General features: G+C 45.3%; 1 protein-coding gene across 1 annotated transcript in view; it reads right to left on the bottom strand.

Annotated features, from left to right (window-relative positions):
- The window catches only part of TSPAN7 (tetraspanin 7), a 125970-nt gene that overhangs the window by 15326 nt on the left and 87205 nt on the right, over nucleotides 1-23439 (bottom strand). The window contains exons 2-4 of the mRNA XM_020913674.2: nucleotides 8734-8922; nucleotides 4453-4527; nucleotides 1585-1680 (exon numbers count right to left, since the gene is read on the bottom strand). Of these exons, the coding sequence (XP_020769333.1) occupies nucleotides 1585-1680; nucleotides 4453-4527; nucleotides 8734-8922 (360 nt within the window). The remainder of the gene's footprint in view (nucleotides 1-1584; nucleotides 1681-4452; nucleotides 4528-8733; nucleotides 8923-23439) is intronic.

The following is a 23439-nucleotide window of genomic DNA, read 5'->3' as shown; positions in this document are numbered from 1 at the left end:
GAGCTGGTGTGGGTAAACCACAACCCCCCAGCTACCTGGTTTTGTAAATCAAGTTTTATTGGGACACAGACATGCCTATGTGTTACATGTTTTCTGGGGAGGCTTTTGTGCTCCAAAAGCAGGAGTGAGTGGCTGTGATGGGCTGCATGGCCTTCAAAGCCTAAAATAATTCCTGCTTGACCCTTTACAGCAAAGATGTGCCAACTGCTGACACAGAAGATAGGGAAGCACATGGGGCAAAACATATCATCAGTTGGTGAATTGGGGTAAAAGGTGTTCAGCTCCTTGTACTATCCTTGCAATTTTTCTGGGTAGATTTGAAATCCTACCAAAATAAATAGCCAGAAACATAAAAAATAAGAACTTCTCTAGGTGATCCTGATGGGAGTCAGGCTTGAAACAAGCCAGGCTTGTTTCCAGACAAGAAACACCTACTTTCCTCATAGCCTCTGTAAAGATCACCACTCAGCCTAAGCCATTCACATGCATGCCAGATCCCCAGTTTCTCTGAGATGTCCCCACCCCATGCCCACGGTAGCCCCCAAGCCCATGAATGCAGCTCAACTGAGTTCTCTGCCCAGCCTCAAGACACCATTTCCAGAAGGCTGGTCTTAGGGAGGCAACTCAAAGTAAGGTTGTCCTACACTCACTGCCTACCTCCTTTCCAAGGCTTTGAGGGATGGGTTTCCAGTCTACTGCAGCCCAGGTGGACATAGATTTATACCAACTTACACCCTCAAAATAGCTTCTTCTGAATAAATGTAGGCCAGGAAGGGGATGCCTTTTTTCTGAGATAGAAGAGCTCAGAAAATTCACCAAGATTTTTTTAAATTTATTTTTTAATTGAAGGATAATTGCCTTACTGATGTTGAAGCTGAAGCTCCAATACTTTGGCCACCTGATGCGAAGAGCTGACTGATTAGAAAAGACCCTGATGCTGGGAAAGATTGAAGGCAGGATCAGAAGGGGACAAGAGAGGATGAGATGGTTGGATGGCATCACCGACTCAATGGACATGAGTTTGGGCAGGTTCTGGGAGTTGGTGATGGACAGAGAGGCCTGGCGTGCTGCAGTCCATGGGGCTGCAAAGAGTCGGACACAACTGAGTGACTGAACAACAATTGCTTTACAGAATTGTGTTGGTTTCTGCCGAACATCAACTTGAATCAGCCATAAGTATACATATGTCCCCTCCCTCTTGAACATCCCTCCCACCTCCCATCTCATTGCACCCTCTAAGTTATTTCAGACCCCCTGTTTGAGTTCCCTGAGTCATACGGCAAATTCCCATTGGTTATCTATTTTACATATGGCAATTTTAAGGGCAAACTAGCTCTGCTCTCCTTGGGATGCTCACATCCTTACGGCTGAAAAGCAAACCAGATAGGAGTGCTCCTTAGCATTAATTACCTGGATCACTGGACCCTGAACAAGTACTGGATGTCCACTCTTGGAAAGGGAAGTGAGCCAAGAGGTGGGGAGTGGGGATCAACCGCAAACACTGCCAGTCCAGTGTCACCGGCAGCCCACAAGTCCCCCAACCTCGTAGGCAGTTGCAAGCCCCACTTCCTTGCTGGAACTTACACTGCGCTGCACGTGGTCCACAGCCCGGCTCCTCTCGTCATTGCCATTGTAATTCTGCATGGCGTCCGTGTAAGTCCTCAGGAAGGTGTCCTTGATCTAGGGAAGACAATGAGGGGGATGGGGTTCCAGTCTACTGTGGCCCAGGTGGACACAGATTTATACCAACTTACACCCTCAAAATAGCTTCTTCTGAATAAAAGTAGGCCAGGAAGGGGATGCCTTTTTCTGAGATAGAAGAGCTCAGAAAATTCACCAAGAGGTTTATCAGCTCAGGAGTTTAAACAAATTGTTTCCATTACCCCCAATTCAGAGGAACCCTGCCTAGTTAAATGAGCCACTGAAAGTGGTCAGTCAGATTCAGAAAGGGCTCTGATGGTTTTTTAGTTATTTCCTTGAATTGGTTAATGACTATCCTTCTTTCTATAACTTTTTTCTGCCCTTTCTCAGAAGAATGACAAAGAACAAGCCATTGGCAGGGAAGGGGTTAAGGGGAGACAGAAAGACTGATGTTTTGACTCAAATCAGACCCCTGGTCTACCATACAGGAGTGAGGCAAAACCAGCTTTCACTTACCTGTCTTTACTGAAATAAAAAATAAAGGCTAAAGGACATGGACTTTACTTGTTAATAAATAGTTAACCAAACCCTTTCTCCTCTGTGAACACATTTGACCTTGGGTTAACTTTCATGTTCTGTTTCCCTGGAAACAGGGAAGGCGGAGCATCAGACTGTGTTACCAAGCAACCTTGCTTATGGTAAAAAAAAAAACTGCCTCCTGATTGGTGAAATGACTCAGGCCTGGAGGAGAGGAAATGACAATTATTACCTGGAAGGAAGTTTAGGGCTAAACATGGAGACTCTTCTAACAAGGCATGTTCCTTGCTGAAATACTGGACACTATGCCCATGGGACAGTTACAAGAGATAAAAAAAAAAACTCCACAGGGAGTTCCTAAGTCAAGATGGTCGCCACATCCAGTTGTGTCCTCTTGTTTTACTGCATGTGCATTGTCTCTGAGGCATGGGCATGTCTACACAGGCTTGAGCCTGGACCATTCTGAGGACTCCTGATGAAGAAACAACCCACTACTGCCCTGCCTGCACATTGTATTTCCTTTACTATACCCTTCTCAGTCAACACCGCAGGTTGTGACCTATTCTCATCATGTGTTTGCCTATGTGTTCATCATGTGTATTTCACATTCATCATATGTGTTTGCCCAACTGAAGACCACTACTGGTGACCAAAGAGTGGTGTTGCAACCCCCAGCCACCCCTTCCCACTGTATTTTTTTTTCAGTGAAAAGAATTTAGGCAGCTGAGCAGGTTCAGGTCCTACATATCAGGAACCATGAGGGGTAAACCCCTACATGGAGCCCAGTCCCAACAGCACATGGGAGGGAGCTGGGCCTGGGGTTCACACAGGCAATGGGGGCACCTCTTGGGCTGTCAAGGCTTCATCAGGTTTTACCTCAGCTGAGAATAAGAATGGGGGGTCGAACTTTGGATGCAGCACCCACATGAAACAGTTCTAGAAGTCCACCTTGGCATCTGAGAGGCCATGTCTGGTAAAGGTGAAAGCAGGGCAGTAGGGGAAAGGCATGGGCAGTGCCTAAGGCAGGCTCACCAGACTCGGCCAAGCACAAAGGCAGGGCCTGTAAGCAGGTGATGCCAGAATTCAGGAGCCCCAGAAACATGCCACCTCACTGTCTTTCTCACCTCCCTCTTGCTATTTCTTTCCATCCTAACACAGGTATAACTGCTTCTACCTTTACTGTTATCTACAGCAGGGGTCCCCAACCTCTGGGCTGTGGACCGGCACCTCCTGTCAGATCAGTGGCAGCATGAGATGAGAAATAAAGTGCACAATAAATGTCATGTGCTTGAATCATCCTGAAACCACCCCCCTACCCTCGGTCCACGGAAGAATTGTCTTCCACAAAATCAGTCCTTGGTGCCAAAAATGTTGGGGACAGCTGGTTGAGACGGGACAATAATGAATTTGGGAAGGGGGGTTAGAACCAGAATTTCTTGTAGCATATACACTTTCTGACCTCTCATCAGTATATACACCTGAAAAGTGATACTGCAGTGGCTACAGATCGTATGAGAACATCCTGTCTCTGCATTAGCATCTCTACATTGTCTAGAGCAGCCTCAGCGATGGTACATGGAAAGATGGCCACACGTGACACAGGACAGCTGGCAGTATCCTTGAAACGGGCAGTTATGATCACCAAACAGGATTCAAAATGATTTTCCACCAGCTGCAGAATCTCAAATTTTACATGTAAATGGAAAACAAAGTGCAGCTGTAGGGGTTTTCAATCATGACTGTCTTCTCTCCTTTTCCCCATACCACCAAGCAAAGCCACAGGGCTCCTCACCACTGGGGTGTAGATTTTATCCCGGTGGGCAGGGGGCGCCATGCAGGGACTCTGGGGAGCAGACAGGAGAGCACAGGCTGCTTTGGGGAAATGGCGCACTTTGTCTTTGGCAAACAACTCATCTGGTTTGCCTTTGCCCTCTGAGAAATCCTGATATACAGACACACATTCATGCCTCACTGCAGTGGCTTTTAAGGTATTTAACCTAAATGGAAGGTCACTGTTTTAAAACAAGCCAGAGAATCCTTTTATGTCGCAGCTAAATAAAGAAACAGTGAGGGTCAACAAGTAAGGTTTCAGATTTGGTGAAATTTCTGCATGTAGAATTTTCTGGGTGTTTCAGCTCACAGTAGGTGGCATTTGGAAAATAGCAAATATCACTGGAGATGTCAGCTAGCCTCTCTGTACCCTTTACACATTCCAAGAGGTTTCAAAAGTCTCCCCCCAGAGAGAACTGAGTTCTCCACTTGGTGTATACTCACCTCATGACGAAACACGAACCCTGAAATGCCAGCCACGAGCTCAGCCAGAAACACCAGAGACAGAAACATGGCGTACTGCAAGGCAAGTGGACATGGACACCGTCAGATATGGTGGGAGGGAGGAGACTGCCTCCTTGGACTAAGTTCCTTCTTGTCAGAGGGAATTAGACAAGTTATTCTATTCCCTAGGTGGAAAAGTGGGAAAATCCCCTTCTCCAGATGTCCCCATACGACCCTCCATGTTAGCTTGCATCTATTCAATACATATAAGCATTTGGGGGCACATGGGCCGAAGACAGTGCATCCAGGGACCAACATCAGGCCTCTCAGGTTGGCTCCACCAGGAGAAATCTGGAAGGGCTTTTTACAACTAAGTATCCATTACTGTGACTCAGATAGCAAAGAATCCACCTGCAATGCAGGAGACTTGGGTTCAATCCCTGGGTAAGGAAGATCCCCCAGAGAAGGAAATGGCAACCCACTCCAGTATTCTTGCCTGGAGAATCCCATGGACAGAGGAGCCTGGTGGGCTACAGTCAGTGGGGTCATAAAGAGTCAGACATGACTGAGCGATGAACACGTTCACTTTTCTCATCTGCTGTTCTTCATGTTAGGCTCCTCAAGGTAGAGTGCTGGGGGAGGGGGGCATGAGCCCTTTATACCACGTTCTTCATCAAGGTCACTTGGAGTCTGCAAGTTGAGAACACTCCCACCACCTGCCCATTGCTGGCAGCGCATTCAGGTTTTAAACTGTTTCGATTGCTAGAAAGCCTTCTTCCCCTTGGCCACAGTGGGCCTCCTTGCAACTTCCACCGGGTTGGAGTCAAATCTGCCTTCAGGAGACACCAGAAGCAGCCCAACTTCTCTTCTATGCTACAGCCCTTTGTGTTAGAACCCAGTCATGGAGGGACCCAGCTGCTTCACTTCCTTCGGGCATCCCCTCCCATTTCCTTAAGCACATCTCCTACCAAGTGGCTTCAAACCCCCTTCCTTTGTCAGGGCGGCTGGAAAATGCACAGGCGACATGACATCCTTCCTCTCTCTGCCCTGAATGCAGCCCCTGCAGCGATAGGCCTCTTACCTCTGTGTTCTGCGGACTCCATAGCCTTTTGAAAAGCAAATCGGCTACGCTACTGACAAATAATGTTTGCAAGCATCGAAAACCCTCACTGCTTCTTATACATTTCATGCTTCTTGTACTTTCCAAGGCGATTGTGTGTATGTGTGTGTGTATGTGTGTGCATGCACGTGAGCATGCGTGCCCAAGTTCAGGGATATTACACGGTACTTACAAGACATTAAAGCTTTCCATTTTTGTGACTTTGAAAAGCAGATAAAAGGAAAGAGAATTGATTCCTTTCCTATGAGGCATATGTCTTACAATCTGCTTCTTCTCATCCTGAAATGAAATACACCAGTCCCAAATGTTGGGAATGGTCCTTGGTGATGCCTTGGAATTTGGGTACCCTGCACATGGCCATATTGCTTACTTGTAAAGTACACATCTGTGCACAGGATCATAAATTATTTTTCTCTGCTAGGGGCATCTATATTCAAAGGAGGAAATACAGCCTTAAAACTCCAGTGAGTCTCTCTGCACATTGAAAACACAGGCACTACCAAAAACACAGTAATGAAATGAAGGCTCCATGTATACAACCTCCTCTCCAACTTGGTACAGTGCACAATCAGAAACACCCTTTACTCTAGGGAGAGTCTTACCCAGGCCTAGACTCCACGAGACAGTACTGTGAGAGAGTAATTGTTAGGAGGCAGGTGGGAAGAAGAACTTCAGACTCTGTGGTCAGAAATCCTCCTGGATTGGAGTCCTGGCCATGTTGTGGAGTAACTGTTAGGCAACAGGCCACTTCTCTGAGCTTCCATAAAATGAAAATAGTTATTTTTAGTTGTTTTGCAATTAATGAGGTTAAATGAGGACTGTAACATTCTAGAGAGACAGTTAATCGAGTGACTTCTGCTCTGCTCAGCTAGATCAGCAGTTTCGCATCCCTGGGAGGTTCTCTGCTTCTGGAAGCTTCCAGAGAAGAGCTGTTGCTCCTTCAAAAGGTCTACTGGGGATAGCCTGTATCACATTCAGGTGGTAGGGTTCAAGTTTTCTCCAAATGAAAAATACTGCAGTAGAAACAGTCCTGGCTTTGGAAAGAAGCTTTTCTGGGTTCCAAACCCAGGTCTGTGCACATTAGTTGTGTAAACCTGAACAAGGTTCACACACACCTCCAAGTCTTTACCACATAATATGAAAATACAACCTGCACTTCACAGTGGTGGTGAAGAATAAATAAAATGTAGTACGTCCACAGGACAACACAGCAGGGAACTGGAATCAAGACCAATCCCCACCCCCAAACTTCTCTACTCCCCAAAAGGCTTGCTTGTCAGTAAGTTCACAAGTGTTAGGAGAAAATGGAAGCGTGCTGTGAAACCACCTTCAGAAGAGGCCAGAGTGCAACTGTTCCATTGTTGCATGCCATGTTCTGCTTCAGTCATAGCCTTTAAGCTGGAAGAAACCTTGGTGATTTAGTCCTATAGTGTTCTTTCATAAATGGGGACAGAGGCCCTAAGGGGTTACATCCTTGCTGTCAAGACTTAAGCCAGTTAGTGTCAGGGCCTGTCAGGGTCTCCAGGTCTCTTCCCTTCTTGTCTGGACAGGTGGAATTGCAGAGGTCTCTCTTTTCTGTGCCTCTGAAGTTAATTCTCCCCTTGCTAATCACTGTACCCAGGAAGAGGGTCTCAGCCCTGGCTGTGCAATAGCGCCCCCTGGAGAGCTTTCAGAAAATATGTGGCCAGACCCTCACCACCAGAGATTCTGGTTCCATTGGCTGGGGGTGGGTCCCTGGCAGAGGTGTTTTTTAAAAGCTGCCCAGGTGACTTAGATATGGATCAAAGTTGAAGACTACCAACCCTAGACCAAAGGAAACACTAGTGCCTGTAAGAAGTGAAGGTTGACTCGGGGTGCTAGTGGAGGTGACAGCAGCAGAAGTGCCTCACTACGGCTTTTCCACCAACCTGGAGGATGAGTGGTGGCCAAGTATCAGCTTCCTGCATGGTCTGCAGGGCAGAAAGTGGCCAAATCAAGCACAACCTCCATGAGGCTGTCAACAAAGAGACCGGGAAAATGGGTCCTATGGAGTGAATCATCTTCACACCATATCTGTCACTAGATGGTATTAAGGGTTACTACAATCTAGGGCTAAACAAGAAAGGACAGGCAACATAGCACTCATGGAATCTCCACTCTCCCCTTTCAGAGAACAAGAAGTCTGAGAGAAATCCCTTTAAATAAAGTTGTCTTTTGAGGAGAGCCCCTTGCGGCCTTTTATCTATGAAAAGTATTGAAAGTGTTAGTCACTCAGTTGTGTCCAACTCTGCAATCCCATGGACTGCAGCCTACCAGGCTCCTCTGTCCACGAGATTTTCCAGGCAAGAATACTGGAGTGGGTTGCCATGCCCTCCTCCAGGGGCTCTTCCCAACCCAGGGACTGAACCTGTGTCTCCTACATTGCAGGCAGACTCTTCACCATTGGAACCACCAGGGAAGTCACTTTTATCTATGAAAACCTTCCATATTAACAGACAAGAGAGTAGAGAATTAGGCAACTGGTCTACCAAAAAGTGGAGACTTGCAGTAACAGTCTTTCAACAGCCTGCCTTACTCTTTGGGAAACATCACTGCTGTGTTTGTCCTATTACCAGATCCTGGTAGCTGATATTTGGTCCCATATCAACCCTGTATTGAGTGGGGAAGCTCTGGCTTAGTTTAGCTCCCACCACATGGAGCCAGGGGATGCAGATGTAGAGGAGAGCATGCCCGTGCATCTGAGCACGGCCAAGCTCAAGGAGGCAGAAAAGTATTTCTCCACTGGGAACTTGGGCATGAAAGGCTGCTTATGTTTAAGGTGCTGCCTCACCTACCAAGGCTGCACATCACATGCTTCAGGAGATTTCTAAGACTGAATTCAAAACTAGAACAGGCCATCTTGCTATAAATGGCTATAAATGGCTTATTGGAACTGCTGGCCACTGCTTTGTCATCATCTATCTCGAGGGACCAGGACTGGATTTTTTGTGCCAGGCTGTGTCTGGGCTTGTCTGTCCCTCTAGGGGACTAAAGGGTAGGTTAGGTAAGAGTCTGGACTAAAATTAGAGTCAATGAATATCAAGCTCTCGTCTGTGGCTTCAAGAAGGGCCACTTCGCTTTCACGTGATTTGCATTTTTACAAAACAGAACCTGAAAGCAGTATTCCACTGTGACCTACTCACCAGTTTCAGCATCCATGGGCTACCACGGCATGTGGCAAAGCATCCAAACAGGCCAAACACGACGATGGTGGTGCCAGTGCCGATGAGCACATAGGGAGCATTTGTGGAGTTCTCGGCGATAAGGGAGATGTAGGTGCCCAGAGTAAGTTTGCCCCAGACTCCAACGGCCAGCAGGATCACCCCAGTGATCTGAAAAGGGCAGGAGGGAGAAGGGATGGTAAGACTGCTGCTGAGAGACATGAGAATCGACACCGAGCAACGTGGCCAGAATCTGCAGACTCCAGTTTCTGGGAACAAGCAGACACTTGCTATAGGAGTCCCTGAAGCACTGGGAAAGGCCAGAGGCCATGAGCCAAAGCCATCATACAGGAAAGACACTCTGATTGTACAATTAGATATGCCCCTTACACAATCCCATAGGTAGGTACCACATTAACTGGAAGTCAAGCCAACATTCAGTTTCAGTTCAGTTCAGTTCACTCAGTTGTGTCCGACTCTTTGCAACCCCATGAATCGCAGCACGCCAGGCTTCCCTGTCCATCACCAACTCCCAGAGTTTACTCAAACTCATGTCCACCAAGTCAATGATGCCATCCAGCTATCTCATCCTCTGTCATCCCCTTCTCTTCCTGCCCCCAATCCCTCCCAGCATCAGGGTCTTTTCCAATGAGTCAACTTTTCGCATGAGGTGGCCAAAGTACTGGAGTTTCAGCTTCAGCATCAGTCCTTCCAATGAATACCCAGGACTGATCTCCTTTAGGATGGACTGGTTGGATCTCCAAGCCAACATTAAAGAACTTAAAAAAAAAAAAGTTGCTTAACACATTATTGGACTTCCCCGGTAATTCAGTGGTAAAGAATCCTCTTGCCAATGCAGGTGGTGTGGGTTTGATCCCTGGGTTGGGAAGATCCCCTGGAGGAGGAAATGGCAACCCACTCCAGTATTCTTGCCTGGGAAATCCTATGAACAGAGGAGCCTGGCGGACTACAGTCCATAGGGTCGCAAAGTGTTGGACACAACTGAGTGACTAAAAAACAACAACACATTATTGATGCCACAGGCATTACCTTCTGTAAAAATCTCTGGGTCAGGTTAATGATGTGTTTGAAAGTACATCCTAATACAGGTCTGAGCACCTTCCCAGGTCTGATCTGAGAGCTTCTGCCCAATACATAGCTGGGCACGGCCGCAGTAAGAACATCAGCTGACCTCTTCAATGGCACATGTGTTTATGGAATATTTTAAGGATATCCTACATGATGTTTTCGAGAACAAGGTGACCTTCTTTGACTATCATGACAAAAATCTCTACAGAAGCAAAATCCTGTAAGTATTTTTGAATCCCTATTGATGTGCTGCCTTCTTTGTGATATTTCATTCACTATAAAACGTCGGAAGAATCTGAATAGTTCCTGGAGTTAGCTATAATATGATTTGTCAAATTGCTCTGATTGGCCCAAAGGAAATCACCACAGTGTACTAAACCACAGAACCGTCCATCAGTCGGGCCCTTACTTACTTCAGGGCATAGACTTGGGGCTGTGCATCATGTCTGACTCTCCAACCCCTGCAGGCCACGCACCCTGGCAGCCTTAGCTACTGAAGCCAGCTGCTGACTTTGTGTCTCCAGCTTCCCAGTCTGTCTCTCCCTCAGTTTACCAACAGCTGAGCAGCTCATTTGAACTGACATCCCTCCAAGTGCCACCACTTCTGACATCTTATAAGGCTTGAAAAGAGGCCTGAGTGTCCAAGGTAGCCCTTCTGCACCTTTTCTCCCACCCTAGCCCCTGATGACCCACAAGTGCTCCCCAGGAGATGCGGGTTCGATCCCTGGGTTGGGACTGAAGGAGGGCACGGCAACATACAGATTCTTCACTTTACTAAGTCTATTACCACTTGCCAAGTGAGGAGGCAAATAATAAAACGAATGAACTAATGGATGGAAGTAGAGATGATCATATGGAGTGAAGTAAGTCAGATAGAGAAATCTGCCTGCAATGCAGGAGGCCTGGGTTCGATCCCTGGGTCAGGAAGATCCCCTGGGGAAGGAAATGGCAACCCACTCCAGTATTCTTGCCTGGAGAATCCCATGGACAGAGGAGTCTGGTGGGCTACCGTCCATGGGGTCACAAAGAGTCGGACATGACTGAAATGACTTAGCAGGCAAGCAAGCACAGATAGGTAGATAGATAGACAAACAGATAAATATAGAGTGAGGAGGCAAGACGAGAAACTGAAGAAAATCTGTATGAAATAAATCAATACCAGCCTCTCCAAGGTTTCCCCTGTCAATTAACACACCATTCCTTAATGTCCGTAAGTGAACACGGGCTACACAAGGAATCAAATGCCTGGACCAGTGGATCTCCGAGACTTTCTCTCTTGACACTTCCTTCTACAGTTTGGAGCCATCAAGCTCCACCATCAAATTGTTTCCTTGTGCAGGAAAAAGAACAGACCCTCCACCTTTCCCCATATCAGCTGACAGTGGGCTCCAGCAGTTTGGGGAACGGGATCAGTGGAAACAACAGGAGCTTGTTTGAATCTCCCCTACCCCTACTCTGGAGAACCATCACTGTGAAAGACAGAAATAAAATCTTTAAAGTAGAAAAAGGTCAAGAAATTTGTGCTACTTTTATAAGGTGAAGGAATGTGATGCAATTTTGAGGAGAAAGTGTTTGACACTAATATTTGGGAGACAGCGGCCCAATGGAGGTCTACCGCCTTTGAAAAGTCAAAAGGGGGATGGCCTTAGTGAGTTAGGAAAGCCAAGAACCCATTTGTTGTCAAGAGTTCCAAGTCCTCTACTGACACCTGGTGGTTGCTAAAGGAAGTACCTCCCTTGAACACCTTTTCTGTCACTCTAATCCAAAGGGGAACAGAATGCTTTTCATTCACTAGAATCAAAATGGAAGATTCAACCCTACTCCTTAGGGGTAAGAATTCAGTGAACAGTAGGTAGTAAGGACAGTGCCATCTTTTATTACTCAACGCTTAGCACAGTGCCAGGCACAGAACAAATGCTTAATATTCAGTGACAAACACATTTCATTTTTCTGGGTCTTACAATTCATTTTAGAAGAGCCTTTCACATGCCAAACAGTTACAAAACTTTTCCATCAAGTAAATACTGAGAGGTAACTTAAAATGAAACTAAAGAGAATCTTTCTCCCCTACTTCCCTCTTTGGCATTAACTGCCTAAAGATGTAAATATTAATATTATAATGTAAGTGTAATGAACAAAACCAAAAATCCCATTAAACTAGGCACTCTTTAGACTGAATATGTCTCATCCAGACACCTGTGATTTCATGCGATTGCCCCCAAAGATTTAGTTACCTTTCATACGTACACTGAGTAGCTGTATTCTATATACTGTTATTGCCAGTTATTATTGGAACATGATGGCTTTCATGCAACTGTATACTACTCACCAAGTATAAGAGTTTGATATTATCTTTTACTTCTGTGGCCAGTGATTTCATGAAGTTCACTTAATATCCTAACAAAGATTATATGCAGTATGTCAAAGTTAACACAAATCCCGATTTTAAGGCAAAAAGTATTAACATTTCTATTCCTTTTCTTTCAAAAAAATAATTTCTGCAAATGCAGTCATTGCTTTGAGTATAAAATGTCTCCTAATATAATATCAACTTGTTAGAATGTTCATATAATGTAAATTATAAAATATTCCTCTTTTAAATTTTTTTGCAAAAGGACTATTTTTGCAGATCTCCAAGGGTACCTCTTAAAGACTGCCGCTGGGCAGAAACAAGAAGAAAAGAATAAGCAGACAAGGGGGGAATGGGGTTAGGTCGAAATGGACCCTGAAGTGAGTAAAACTGTATTTACTAGAAATAGTGGTGATGGACTTGGGATGAACCTTGGAAGAAAATTGCCAGGTAGTTGAAGGGGAAAAAAAAACACAAGCAAAGGGCTAAAGAGGCAATGTGCATGTGAGTGTGTGTGTGTGTTCAGTCATGTCCAACTCTTTGCAGCCCCTTGGACTGTAGCCTGTTAGGTGCCTCTGTCTGTGAGATTTCCCAGGCAAGAATACTGGAATGGGCTGCCATTTCCTTCTTCATGGGATCTTCCTGGTCCAGGGATTGAACCTGTGTCTCCTGCATTGGCAGGTGGATTCTTTACCACTGTACCACCTGGGAAGCTCCATAAAACACAGCAAATGAGCACTTACTCACATCTTTCCTACTATAATAATGCTTCTTAGCAAGAAAAAGAAACATGCTATAGGATTTTCTTTCTTTCCTTTTTTTTTTTTGACCACACCACTGGGCATGTGGGATCGTAGTTCCCCGACCAAGGATAGAACCTGCGCCCTCTGCATTGGAAGTGTGGCATCTTAACCACTGCACCACCAGGGAAGTCCCAGGATTTTCTTTCCTTGGATTCTGCTAACACACACAGCAACACTCACCCCTACATGTGCCTTGATGAGCACCCACAGAGTGCAAAGTAAAGAACAGGTTCTCTTGACCTCTCTCTTATGCACTGGGCTGCAGTGAATAAGTGGCTTCAAAGCTCACCAATGCAATGTTGAGTCTCAGCTCTTAAGAGACCTTAAATTCTGAAATCAAGCAGCGTGTCACTGACTTGGCTTTCTCATGGAAGTTTTGCTTCCTTCTCAGAAGAATCAATTTGCAAGCAGCCAGTAGCGCGGCCAAGGAGGGGACAGATTAGAGCCGAAACCATGCTGAATGGCCTGGTGAAGGCCCCGCCACCTTCCATGCTCCTACACTGACCACAAACAACGAGGGCAGGCCTGGTACCCACCAGCAGCAGCCAGGCTGAATCTTGGTGTTTTTTAACTCCCAGCATCTCATGCTGGCTCAATATTTTCTGCATGCCTGCAACACAGCTCAAAATGTATGGGGAGCCGAACACCTCCTGCTACTACTAGTTTAGGCTTGGTGAGGAGACTGAGAAAACTGTAATGGTAGCATCAGAGAAGGTAGATCAGAGCTAGGAAAGGTTTGGTGTGATCATCCACATTACTTGAAAATTATACTGCAAGAAAACCATAGACGGATTTGCCACTGTACCAAGGGGTGTCTGAAATGCTCTGGAAGAAATTTCCTGAGGTTTATGTTCATCTTGAAGTGGATACAGAGGGAGAACAGGTAGCAGGGAGGAATGAGCCCCCTTGCTCCTGACAGGTCAGCACTGTGAACATTGGGAAGTTTCCTCACAGCATCCTCATCCTCAGAGAGCGGACAGGGACATAGCAGTGCCGTCCATCTCACACACCCAGAGGCATTTTTTCTTTTTTAATTGTTTTATTTTTAAGATTTGTATTGGGGCATAGTTGATTTACAATATTGTGTTAATTTCAGGTGTACGGCAAAGTGAGTCTCTTATACATATATCTACTCTTTTCTTTAAACTTCTTTTCCTATATAGGTCATCACAGAGTATTGAGTAGAGTTCTCTGTGCTATACGGTAGGTCCTTATTATCTATTTTATATATAGGATTGTGTATATGTCAATCTCAATTTATATGCCCAGATGTATATGATCTCCCATTTTATCTCTCCTCTACTCCTTACCCCCAAATAACTATAAGTTTATTTTCTGCATCCATAACTCTATTTCTGGTTTTTTTTTTCATTTATTTTTATTAGTTGGAGGCTAATTACTTTACAATATTGTAGTGGGTTTTGTCATACATTGACATGAATCAACCATGGAGTTACATGTATTCCCCATCCCGATCCCCCCTCCCACCTCCCTCTCCACCCGATTCCTCTGGGTCTTCCCAGTGCACCAGGCCCGAGCACTTGTCTCATGCATCCAATCTATTTCTGTTTTTTTGATAAGTTCATTTGGACTTTTATTAGATTCCACATGTAAGTGATATCATATATTTGTCTTTCTCGGTCTGACTTACTTCACTCAGTATGACCATCTCTAGGTTCATCCATGTTGCTGCAAATGGCATTATTTTGTTCTTTTTATGGCTGAGTAGTATTTCATTGTATGTATACACCACATCTTCTTTATCCAGAGGCATTTTCTTGAGCCTACTCCCTTTCTGCATGCAGACCACAGACCTCCTGATTAAACTGTAGCCACTCCTCTTGTGCCCATGAAAGGCTGTGCCAGGTTTGGGTTTGACAGAGCAAAGCCCACATATTTTCTTTTTCTTTGACTATAAAATATACTAAATAGGAGTTTGTGGCATCATTAGGATAATGTGAAGATGCTCATGTAGAAGGTGGGGCTCATGAGCCATGTATTATGAAATTAAGGGGGAAAAGATAACCGAAAATTGAACTATAGAAGCACAAGCTATCTAGAAGATGCACCCTTCCCTAAGAAGCTATATGGGATAGAAAACAGAGGATCTGCAACTAACAGAAATGAACAGGCAGAAGAAACTGTGGGCAGAAAGCTCAGCTAGGTAGCCATTTTAAGTGAAAGCCACAATTCAATTATCCCAGAGGTTTATAGGTTAATTCACTCTACACGACACCCAGATATGGGGACATGTTCTTCCCCCATTCCAGATGATTCTGTAACTGAGGAAAAAATGCCTGACACAGAAACGCCATACACATCATCAATAATGAAAACCCAGGTCCTTGGAAGTTAGAGTTTAAAAGGAAAAGTATCCATCCAACCCTGCTTTCAGTTCATTCTTACGTCTGTGTGTGATGAGAGGACGGAGGGGGAGAGCAAGCCTTTGCAGTTTGCTGACCTGATTTCAGAGAGATGGATAAAGCAATCAGAAAGAGAAGCCAGCAGCTTCCACCCATGAGCTGATGGAAGTTTACTTCTTAAGTGTGAAGAAGTAACAGTGCGAAGCTGTCATATTTACAACTTACGCTATTATTATGAGTTATTTATGTAAATGTTTAATATGTTCAAATAGCCTAAGGACCAGGATTTATTGGGGTTTTCAGTGGACTTGAGGACTCACATCAGATGAGCAGCAGAAAGAGATTCAACATATTTAAAAGGCAGGTGAATGCAAGAGCTCTAGACTTGGGGTTATACAATACTAGCACTTCAGACGCAGTTTTGTCACTAATAAGCTCTGTGACTTTGGGCAGACTGCCTAACCTTTCTGGGCCTCAGTTCCCCCTTCAGTAAGATCAGGAGGTGGGAAAACCTGATTTCCAGGGCTTCCTCCAGCAACTACACTCTGATACAACAAGTCCGAATTTCAAACTTGACATGCCTATTCTCTCTGAAATGCATTTTCACATGTGCCACTGGGCAAATAAACACCAGGAAGTTTATTAGTTCCTCCCTGTGACTGTGAGCTGTGGGGACAGGAAGGTCAACTCATTTCTTGATTCAAGGCCAGTCGACTGTTCTGCCAGCTTTCCAAGGTGACAAGTGCTTGCTGGGAAAGAGAAAGAGGGTCACGCACTGTAGTTATACCCAGACATCCAAGAATGCGTAAGGCCACCAGCATATCAACAAGCTTTACTTTTTATACAAAGATGACACTGTCATCTTAAGAGCAATAAGACACATGCATTATGCCATTTCGGAGCCCAGTGGGCTACAGTCCACGGGGTCCCATGGACTTAGTGACTGAACAACAATTTCTTCCTAGGCAAGTATGTTAGCCAATTCAACCCTTCTGATCTGTCACTTCTAAGTTTATATGTGCATGGGTGAATGTGTATATGTAAGGAAGAGGACACTCATTCCATGGCAGGGAGGTCAGTGGTACCAGTAAAAAGATTTAGGGAAGTTGTGAAGGGGAAGATAAGAGAATTGAGATGCTCTTAAATGCTGACTTGTTAAGACTGAGTTTGCGAATCAACAGGAAACCCGAAGACCATATGGCCAAGTCCTGTTTTCTGTGGTGTTTGAGGTGACCAAAAGCCATGCGGGTAACAGGTTCAGAAGGCAGTCGTGGATGTGGGACTGGAGTTCGGGAGGGAGTCTGAGATGTAGGTGAGGGCTGAGGCTAGAAGTGACAGTGAGGGAGGGGTATATCTCAGGAAGTGGAAGCAGACCACACTGTTCAATAGCTTTTACCAGGGGCCGGTGTGTGTGGGCTTTGTGCTCAGCCCGGGGGAGTCCAGCCGGGGACTGGTTCATGCAGGTGGCTGGCTGGAGACTGAACCATCTCTCTAATGTCCTAGAGGCCCAGAAAGTGGTGGAAATGGATCAATAGGGTCACAGTGATTTCTGAATTAAAAACTGGGTCTGAACACATTAGAGACACCTGAAATAGGCCTATTACAGAAAATCAGGGCTCTGCCGCTGCTCAAATCATAATAAAGACCACTTTATCAAAATACAGCCTCTTACTAGCTGAAAAACTCACCCCCTTCTAATTCAGCCCAAGCAGGTCCACCTGATACTTACTTCCATTATTCAACAAAGGGTCATGGGAAATTTGCAAACATGTTATTAGGGACTCTGTATATCCCATTAGGAAATGAGAAAGAATGGGCAGCCCTGAATTGGTTTCACATTTCCTGGATATTATTCTAAAAGATTCTGGACTTTAGGTCTCCACCCTCTTAAACAAATCTCTTAAGGAAGGCCCCAGAATTTTAAAAAAAACCCTCCATGTTTATTAGCACATTGAGAAACATTCTATTATATCAGGCAACTTTTCCTGAGCCTCTTGGCGTGGCTTTTTATTGTTAAGTATTACTGTTCCTGCAAATGTTTAAAACAAACAAGTTTTTTATTTACACTAATAGGAAGCATCTCACTCGGACTTCCAGTAGCCAGCAGCATGTAAAAAGAAGTGAGCAAACCAGAGGTTAAGACTGTCTGGATGTAGTTCGCACCTCTGGTTTCGCCAATGACTCAGATATTTAAATAGATGGCACATAGGTGAATGCCTGTTAAGAATGGGAGCCAGTACTTACAAGGAGATTTATGTGCTTAGAAATCAGGACCAGCTGCAGTGGCTAAAGTAACAGAAGTTCAATGTTGGGGGGGACTCCCTTTATGCCACGCCTCCTCCATGGAACCCCCAGTTGATCTCACTCATATTTAAAATCTGCTGGGCCAGTTCACACACAGAAAGGCGAGAGAGTGGCAGGAGTCCCAAACCTTAGCCTCCTTAGCAAGGGCCAACCAACCAAAGGAAAAGCTGTGGGCAGACACCACGTCCCTTACTTCCATTCCTCAGGTGATCTAGGACTGGATCAGTGCTCTGAAAATAGGGATCAAATTCCACGCTAATAAGACAAGGTATGTTAAAAGAAGTTCACGTAGGGTTAACCGTATAAACAAGAGCTACAAGTCTATTACTGATGCGTGTTGACAGACAGTTGGTGCTGACCACGCATTTATCTTGTTGTATTGTATTGCCCTGTATTGCTTTGTATCTTGTTGTATTGCCCTGTATTGTTAACTGTGTGTCCATCAAGATTCGAAGGGTCTTATGGGAGGAAATAAGGTCCTTCACCTCCTTTGTCTCCACCAAAGTCTCACCCACATCCTGCGCCTGATTTTCCCAGACAACAGGTCAATCAGACATTCTGTCCCAAGGCCTTGGGAGTCACCGCATGGGAATGAAGCCGGCTAAACTAGTCCTAACAATGATTCCTTAAACACAACCCAGAATGCCAATCTGTGACCAAAGAGCACAGAGCACGTCTCTCTCAGGATTATGTTGTTGAGCAGATTTAGCTTTGTGGGAGTTCCTTTTGTTTTTTTTTTTCAAAAGTGAAAACATTCTTTGCATAATTTCTATATGGAATCATCATCTTTCAAACATCTACACCTATCCATGTGCCTTATGCTGCTGCTGCTGCTGCTAAGTCGCTTCAGTCGTGTCCGACTCTGTGCGACCCCTTCGACGGCAGCCCACCAGGCTCCCCGTCCCTGGGATTCTCCAGGCAAGAACACTGGAGTGGGTTGCCATTTCCTTCTCCAATGCATGAAAGTGAAAAGTGAAAGTGAAGTCGCTCAGTCGTGTCTGACTCTTAGCGACCCCATGGACTGCAGCCTACCAGGCTCCTCCATCCATGGGATTTGCCAGGCAAGAGTACTGGAGTGGGGTGCCATTGCCTTCTCCGCATGTGCCTTATACATACAGGTAAAAAGGAAACAGAAGAAGCTGGAAGTCAGTCAGTGAAGAAATCCCTGAAAGCCTGTGCTCTATCTGGCTATGTGTTGATGGGGGTGGAGGGGGTGGGGTGTTAGAGGGAACTCATGCCTCTTTGCAGGTGAAATTGGATAAGACACCATGCCAGAGGACCTAGTATTAAATGAGTAAAAACATCATCTGTGGGAGAAATGTGCGTGTGGTATTCAATAACAAGATTCTTACATCAACGATGAGATGGTGGTGTTCTTTTAGTGGTCCTAACGTCCTCCTGAGATGATTTATGGGGGAAGAAAAAACCCACTCCTATAAGTGATTTCAGTAACTTTCAACATCAAATATCTACACTGCACACACCAAATAAGACACACAGAGAGAGGACTTCCCTTGGTGGTCCAGTGACTAAGACTCCACACTCCCAACACAGGGGGCTGGGGTTCAATCCCTGGCCAGGTAACTAAATGCTGTATGCTGCAACCAAGAGTTTACATGCCACAACGAAGACACAGGCAACCAAATAAATAAATATTTTTTTAAAAAACACAGGAAAACTTCAGAAGTGGAGCAGAGTATTGTGGGGGAGGGGGATTAACCTCAGTCATCTCAGAAAAGTACAAAGAAGACACTTTGCCATCTCCAGCAGTATTAGGCTAAGCCACCATCTCTGCTGTCTCTCCTTGCCTCCAGCTTTGCCCCATGCTCTCTTTTCAACCCAGTCGGGGTGATCTGTTCAAACCGAAGTCCTTTATTCAAAACTCCTCCCCTTCCAATTAAAAATAATTTTTAAAAAATTCAACAACAAAAAAATTCTTCCAGACATTCCAGGTTTCAGAACCAAAGCCCATGTTCTCAGCCTGACCAGCAAGGCCCTACTTGACCTGCACCCCTTGATACTCCTCTGACAGGACCGCCACTGGCTTCCCCATGCTTACCACACTTCAGCTCCACAGACCTCTTTGCACCTCTCACCACTCCTGACCTGGTTCCTGCCTCTGAGACTTTGAACTTGCTCTTCCCTCTGCCTGGACTTCCAAGATCTCTCATTCAAGTCTCTGCTCCTTGGAGGCCCTTCCCTGATGACTCTTAAAGCGAGAACCCTGGCCTTCCCGTGTTCCTCACTTCCTCCTTTCCCGGCTTTATTTTTCTCCACTGTACTAATCTCCTTTGAACACTGATTAATTTACTCTTTTTTTTTTTTTTTGGTCACACCGCATGGCACGTGGGATCTTAGTTCCCCAACCAGGAATCAAACCTGCACCCCCTGCAGTGGAAGCGTGGAGTCTTAAACACTGGACCTCCAGGGAAGTCCCTTAATTTACTTTCTTAGTCTGTCTCCCCAAAACGAATGCAAGCTCCGTGAGCGCTGGGAATTGGGCCCTGTTTTATTCATGTAGCCCCAGAGCCAAAACAAATGCCTGCTCATAGTAGGTGCTCAGTAAATAGTTAAGTGAGATACAATTCAAGTCTTTGGCCCATTGGCTTCTTATCCAGCACATTGCTTCATCCATGTCGGCTTTTGACCACAAGGGGGCCTAAGTGAGAAAGCATGGAATAGTCCCACCTAAATCCATCACCACTAATGGAAACATAAATCAAAGCTTTAACATCCTGTAACTCCATGAGGTCTGTAATTGATGGTTGGGAGTCGAAAGAATGAGCAATGCTTATACCAGCAAGATTTCACTCTCTTTAAAAAAAAATGTACTACGGCAGGGGGGTGGGAGAGACGAGCGCTTACTATGTGCTAGGCACAGGCACGAGGCTAAGTGCTTTAATGCTTTATCTAGCTCAATCCTCCTAATAACTCTATGAAACTAGCCTGAGGTGGTCACCACCAAGTGGCAGAATAGGTACTCACAGTCCTGGCCCTCAACCATTGCCTTCCCTGCACATCCTCTTAAGCGGCCTGCTTAAGTTTCTTTCTCCCAAACCCTCCACACTTAACAAAGAAAAGCTCACAAGCCAGTATCCTGCATCCTGGCACAGAGGCCAGGTTGGATTCTCAACCCTGAGAATTTGGCTGCTACAATTAAAAACTCAAGTCCGCAGGCTGGTTTCCAATTTATTTATCTAAAAAATGCTGTCCATTATTTCTCCCATTTCAATCAGGAAAAGCTAGAGAAATGGAAACATGTTCTGTTCCAGCTACAGCTTGATACTTTAAAAATCAGGAGGGGGGAAAAACAGATGTGTATATGGGAATAAGCCATAAAGGTTAACACTCACAAACATCAGATACAAATCTACATGCTGAACAATCTGAAGAATCAGTAAAGCTTAACATGCAAACAGAGAACCATAGCATGTTCTGGGGAAAGTTAAGGTGCTTTTGGGTTTGGGTTTTCCCCCAGAGAAGAGGAATGAGAGACCATGGCTGAAACACACATGAGGAGAACCACTCTAGAACTGCGGAGTCATCTGATTTTCAAAGTAGGCGTGACCCAAAGTGATGGGCTGAGTCACCAACTGAGGCAGCGGTATCATATCTGACTGCCCCACAGCCCAGAAGGGGGATGTGATCAGTCCTTCACGAACTAAGGGCACAGTCCAGAAACACACTTAACTGTGTGTACAGGCCTGTGATGAATGGCATTTGCTGAGTAGGTAGTGCAGTGGTAGAAAATCTGCCTGCTAAGGCAGGAAACATAGGAGGCATGGGTTTGATCCCTGGGTGGGGAAGATCCCCCGGAGGAGGAGATGGCAACCCATTCAAATCTTCTTGCCTGGGAAATCCCATGGACAGAGGAGCCTGGAGGGCTACAGTCCATGGGGTCGCAAAGAGTTGGACAGGACTGAGCGACTAAGCACACACACACTGTGACAACTGTAAAGGGTTGTCACATTTACTACTCATCTGTTCTGCAGATAAACAGCAGGCTGTGAAAACTGAGGCTCTGAAAGGTTCAACAATGTGCTCAAAGCCACAAAGCTAAGTGGTACAGGCCTGAGTTAAATTCATCTCTGTCCTACCTCAAGGCAGTTTCCCCAATCATCACCATCTCTGCCTCCTGTGAGTGGGTGATGGAAAGAGAAGCCTGGTTTTCTTTACACTGCCCCAGGTAGGTAGCTGTCCAATATGCTACTGGAGATCAGTGGAGCAATAACTCCAGAAAGAACGAAGGGATGGAGCCAAAGCAAAAACAACACCCAGTTGTGGATGTGACTGGTGATACAAGCAAGGTCTGATGTGGTAAAGAGCAATATTGCATAGGAACCTGGAATGTTAGGTCCATGAATCAAGGCAAATTGGAAGTGGTCAAACAGGAGATGGCAAGAGTGAACGTCGACATTCTAGCAATCAGCGAACTAAGATGGACTGGAATGGGTGAATTTAACTCAGATGACCATTATATTTACTACTGTGGGCAAGAATCCCTTAGAAGAAATGGAGTAGCCATCATAGTCAACAAAAGAGTCTGAAATGCAGTACTTGGATGCAGTCTCAAAAACGACAGAATGATCTCTGTTTGTTTCCAAGGCAAACCAGTGCACCTTAAGAGGGCATGATGAGAAAATCAGCTTTCTGAACCAATTTCCATGAGCTTTTTAGGCAATTTCTAATGTTCAACATACAGGAAATATGCGGAAAGGCAGGGATGGGAAGAGATGGAGCTTACAGACTGCCCCTGGAAGCAATGGTCTTCCCCTTTCTTCTTTCTTAGGGCCTGGGCCTCCATCCCCTAAGTCCCCTGCTGAGCATGTTCCAGTGGATGAATGGGGTTGCATTCCAGAAGATTATTGATACACTACTTGTGTGCAACTCAGAATGCATTTTCTGTTGGAAACTGTGTTAGACCTGGTGCCTGTGTTTGCAGGCCAGTCCTCAAAGGTCTCTATTTAAGCCAGTAAGGGGGAAAGTTAGAGAGAAACAGACTGTTGTCTCCATACAAGGAAGTCCTATGGATGGGAAGCCAGCAGCAAATGCAGAATTGTCTGAAGAGTCATTCTGAGCCTGCCTGGTGCCCTGGAAGCCTTGTGCTTTTCCTGGCTGGTTACCTCCCTAGATTTTCATACACGAATGAACAGTACCTGCAGCAACACAGGAACCAGGGCAACCACTTTCCCAGACTCCAAGCAACCTTTCCTTCCTTCCTTTTTTTTTTTAAAGAAGTCTTTTTTGTGTGTGGACCTTTTTCTTTTTTTTTTTGGTGTTAGTTCTAGAAGATCCTGTAGGTCTTCACAGAAGCATTCAACTTCAGCTTCTTCAGCATTAGTGGTTGGGGCAGAGACTTGGATTTATTGTGATATTGAATGGTTTGCCTTGGAAATGAAGTGAGATCACCTCAACCATTTTTAAAATCTTTATTGAATTGGTTACAATGTTGCTTCTGTTTAATGTTTTGGTTTCTTGGCCACAAGGTATGTGGGATCTCAGTTCCCCAATTAGGGATCGAACCCTCACCCCCAGCATTGGAAGGTGAAGTCTTAACCACCGGACCACCAGGGAAGTCCCACAACATGTCCTTTGATCTGCAAGCATAAATGCTAGGCCACATACTTCTGTCACATGAAGAGCAAAAGCAATACCTGCTCAGTGAAATGACATCACAACTAACATGAGCTGTGTTCTTTAAAAAGGGGAAATGGCAGTTGAAGGAAGGTTTGCTCAATTATTCTAATCCCACCATCTTCCCCAGGCAAACAGGCACTCT

This window comes from Odocoileus virginianus, chromosome X (assembly GCF_023699985.2).
Source record: "Odocoileus virginianus isolate 20LAN1187 ecotype Illinois chromosome X, Ovbor_1.2, whole genome shotgun sequence".
In the NCBI taxonomy this organism is placed as follows: domain Eukaryota; kingdom Metazoa; phylum Chordata; class Mammalia; order Artiodactyla; family Cervidae; genus Odocoileus; species Odocoileus virginianus.
This window is presented reverse-complemented; position numbering and strand designations above follow the sequence as displayed.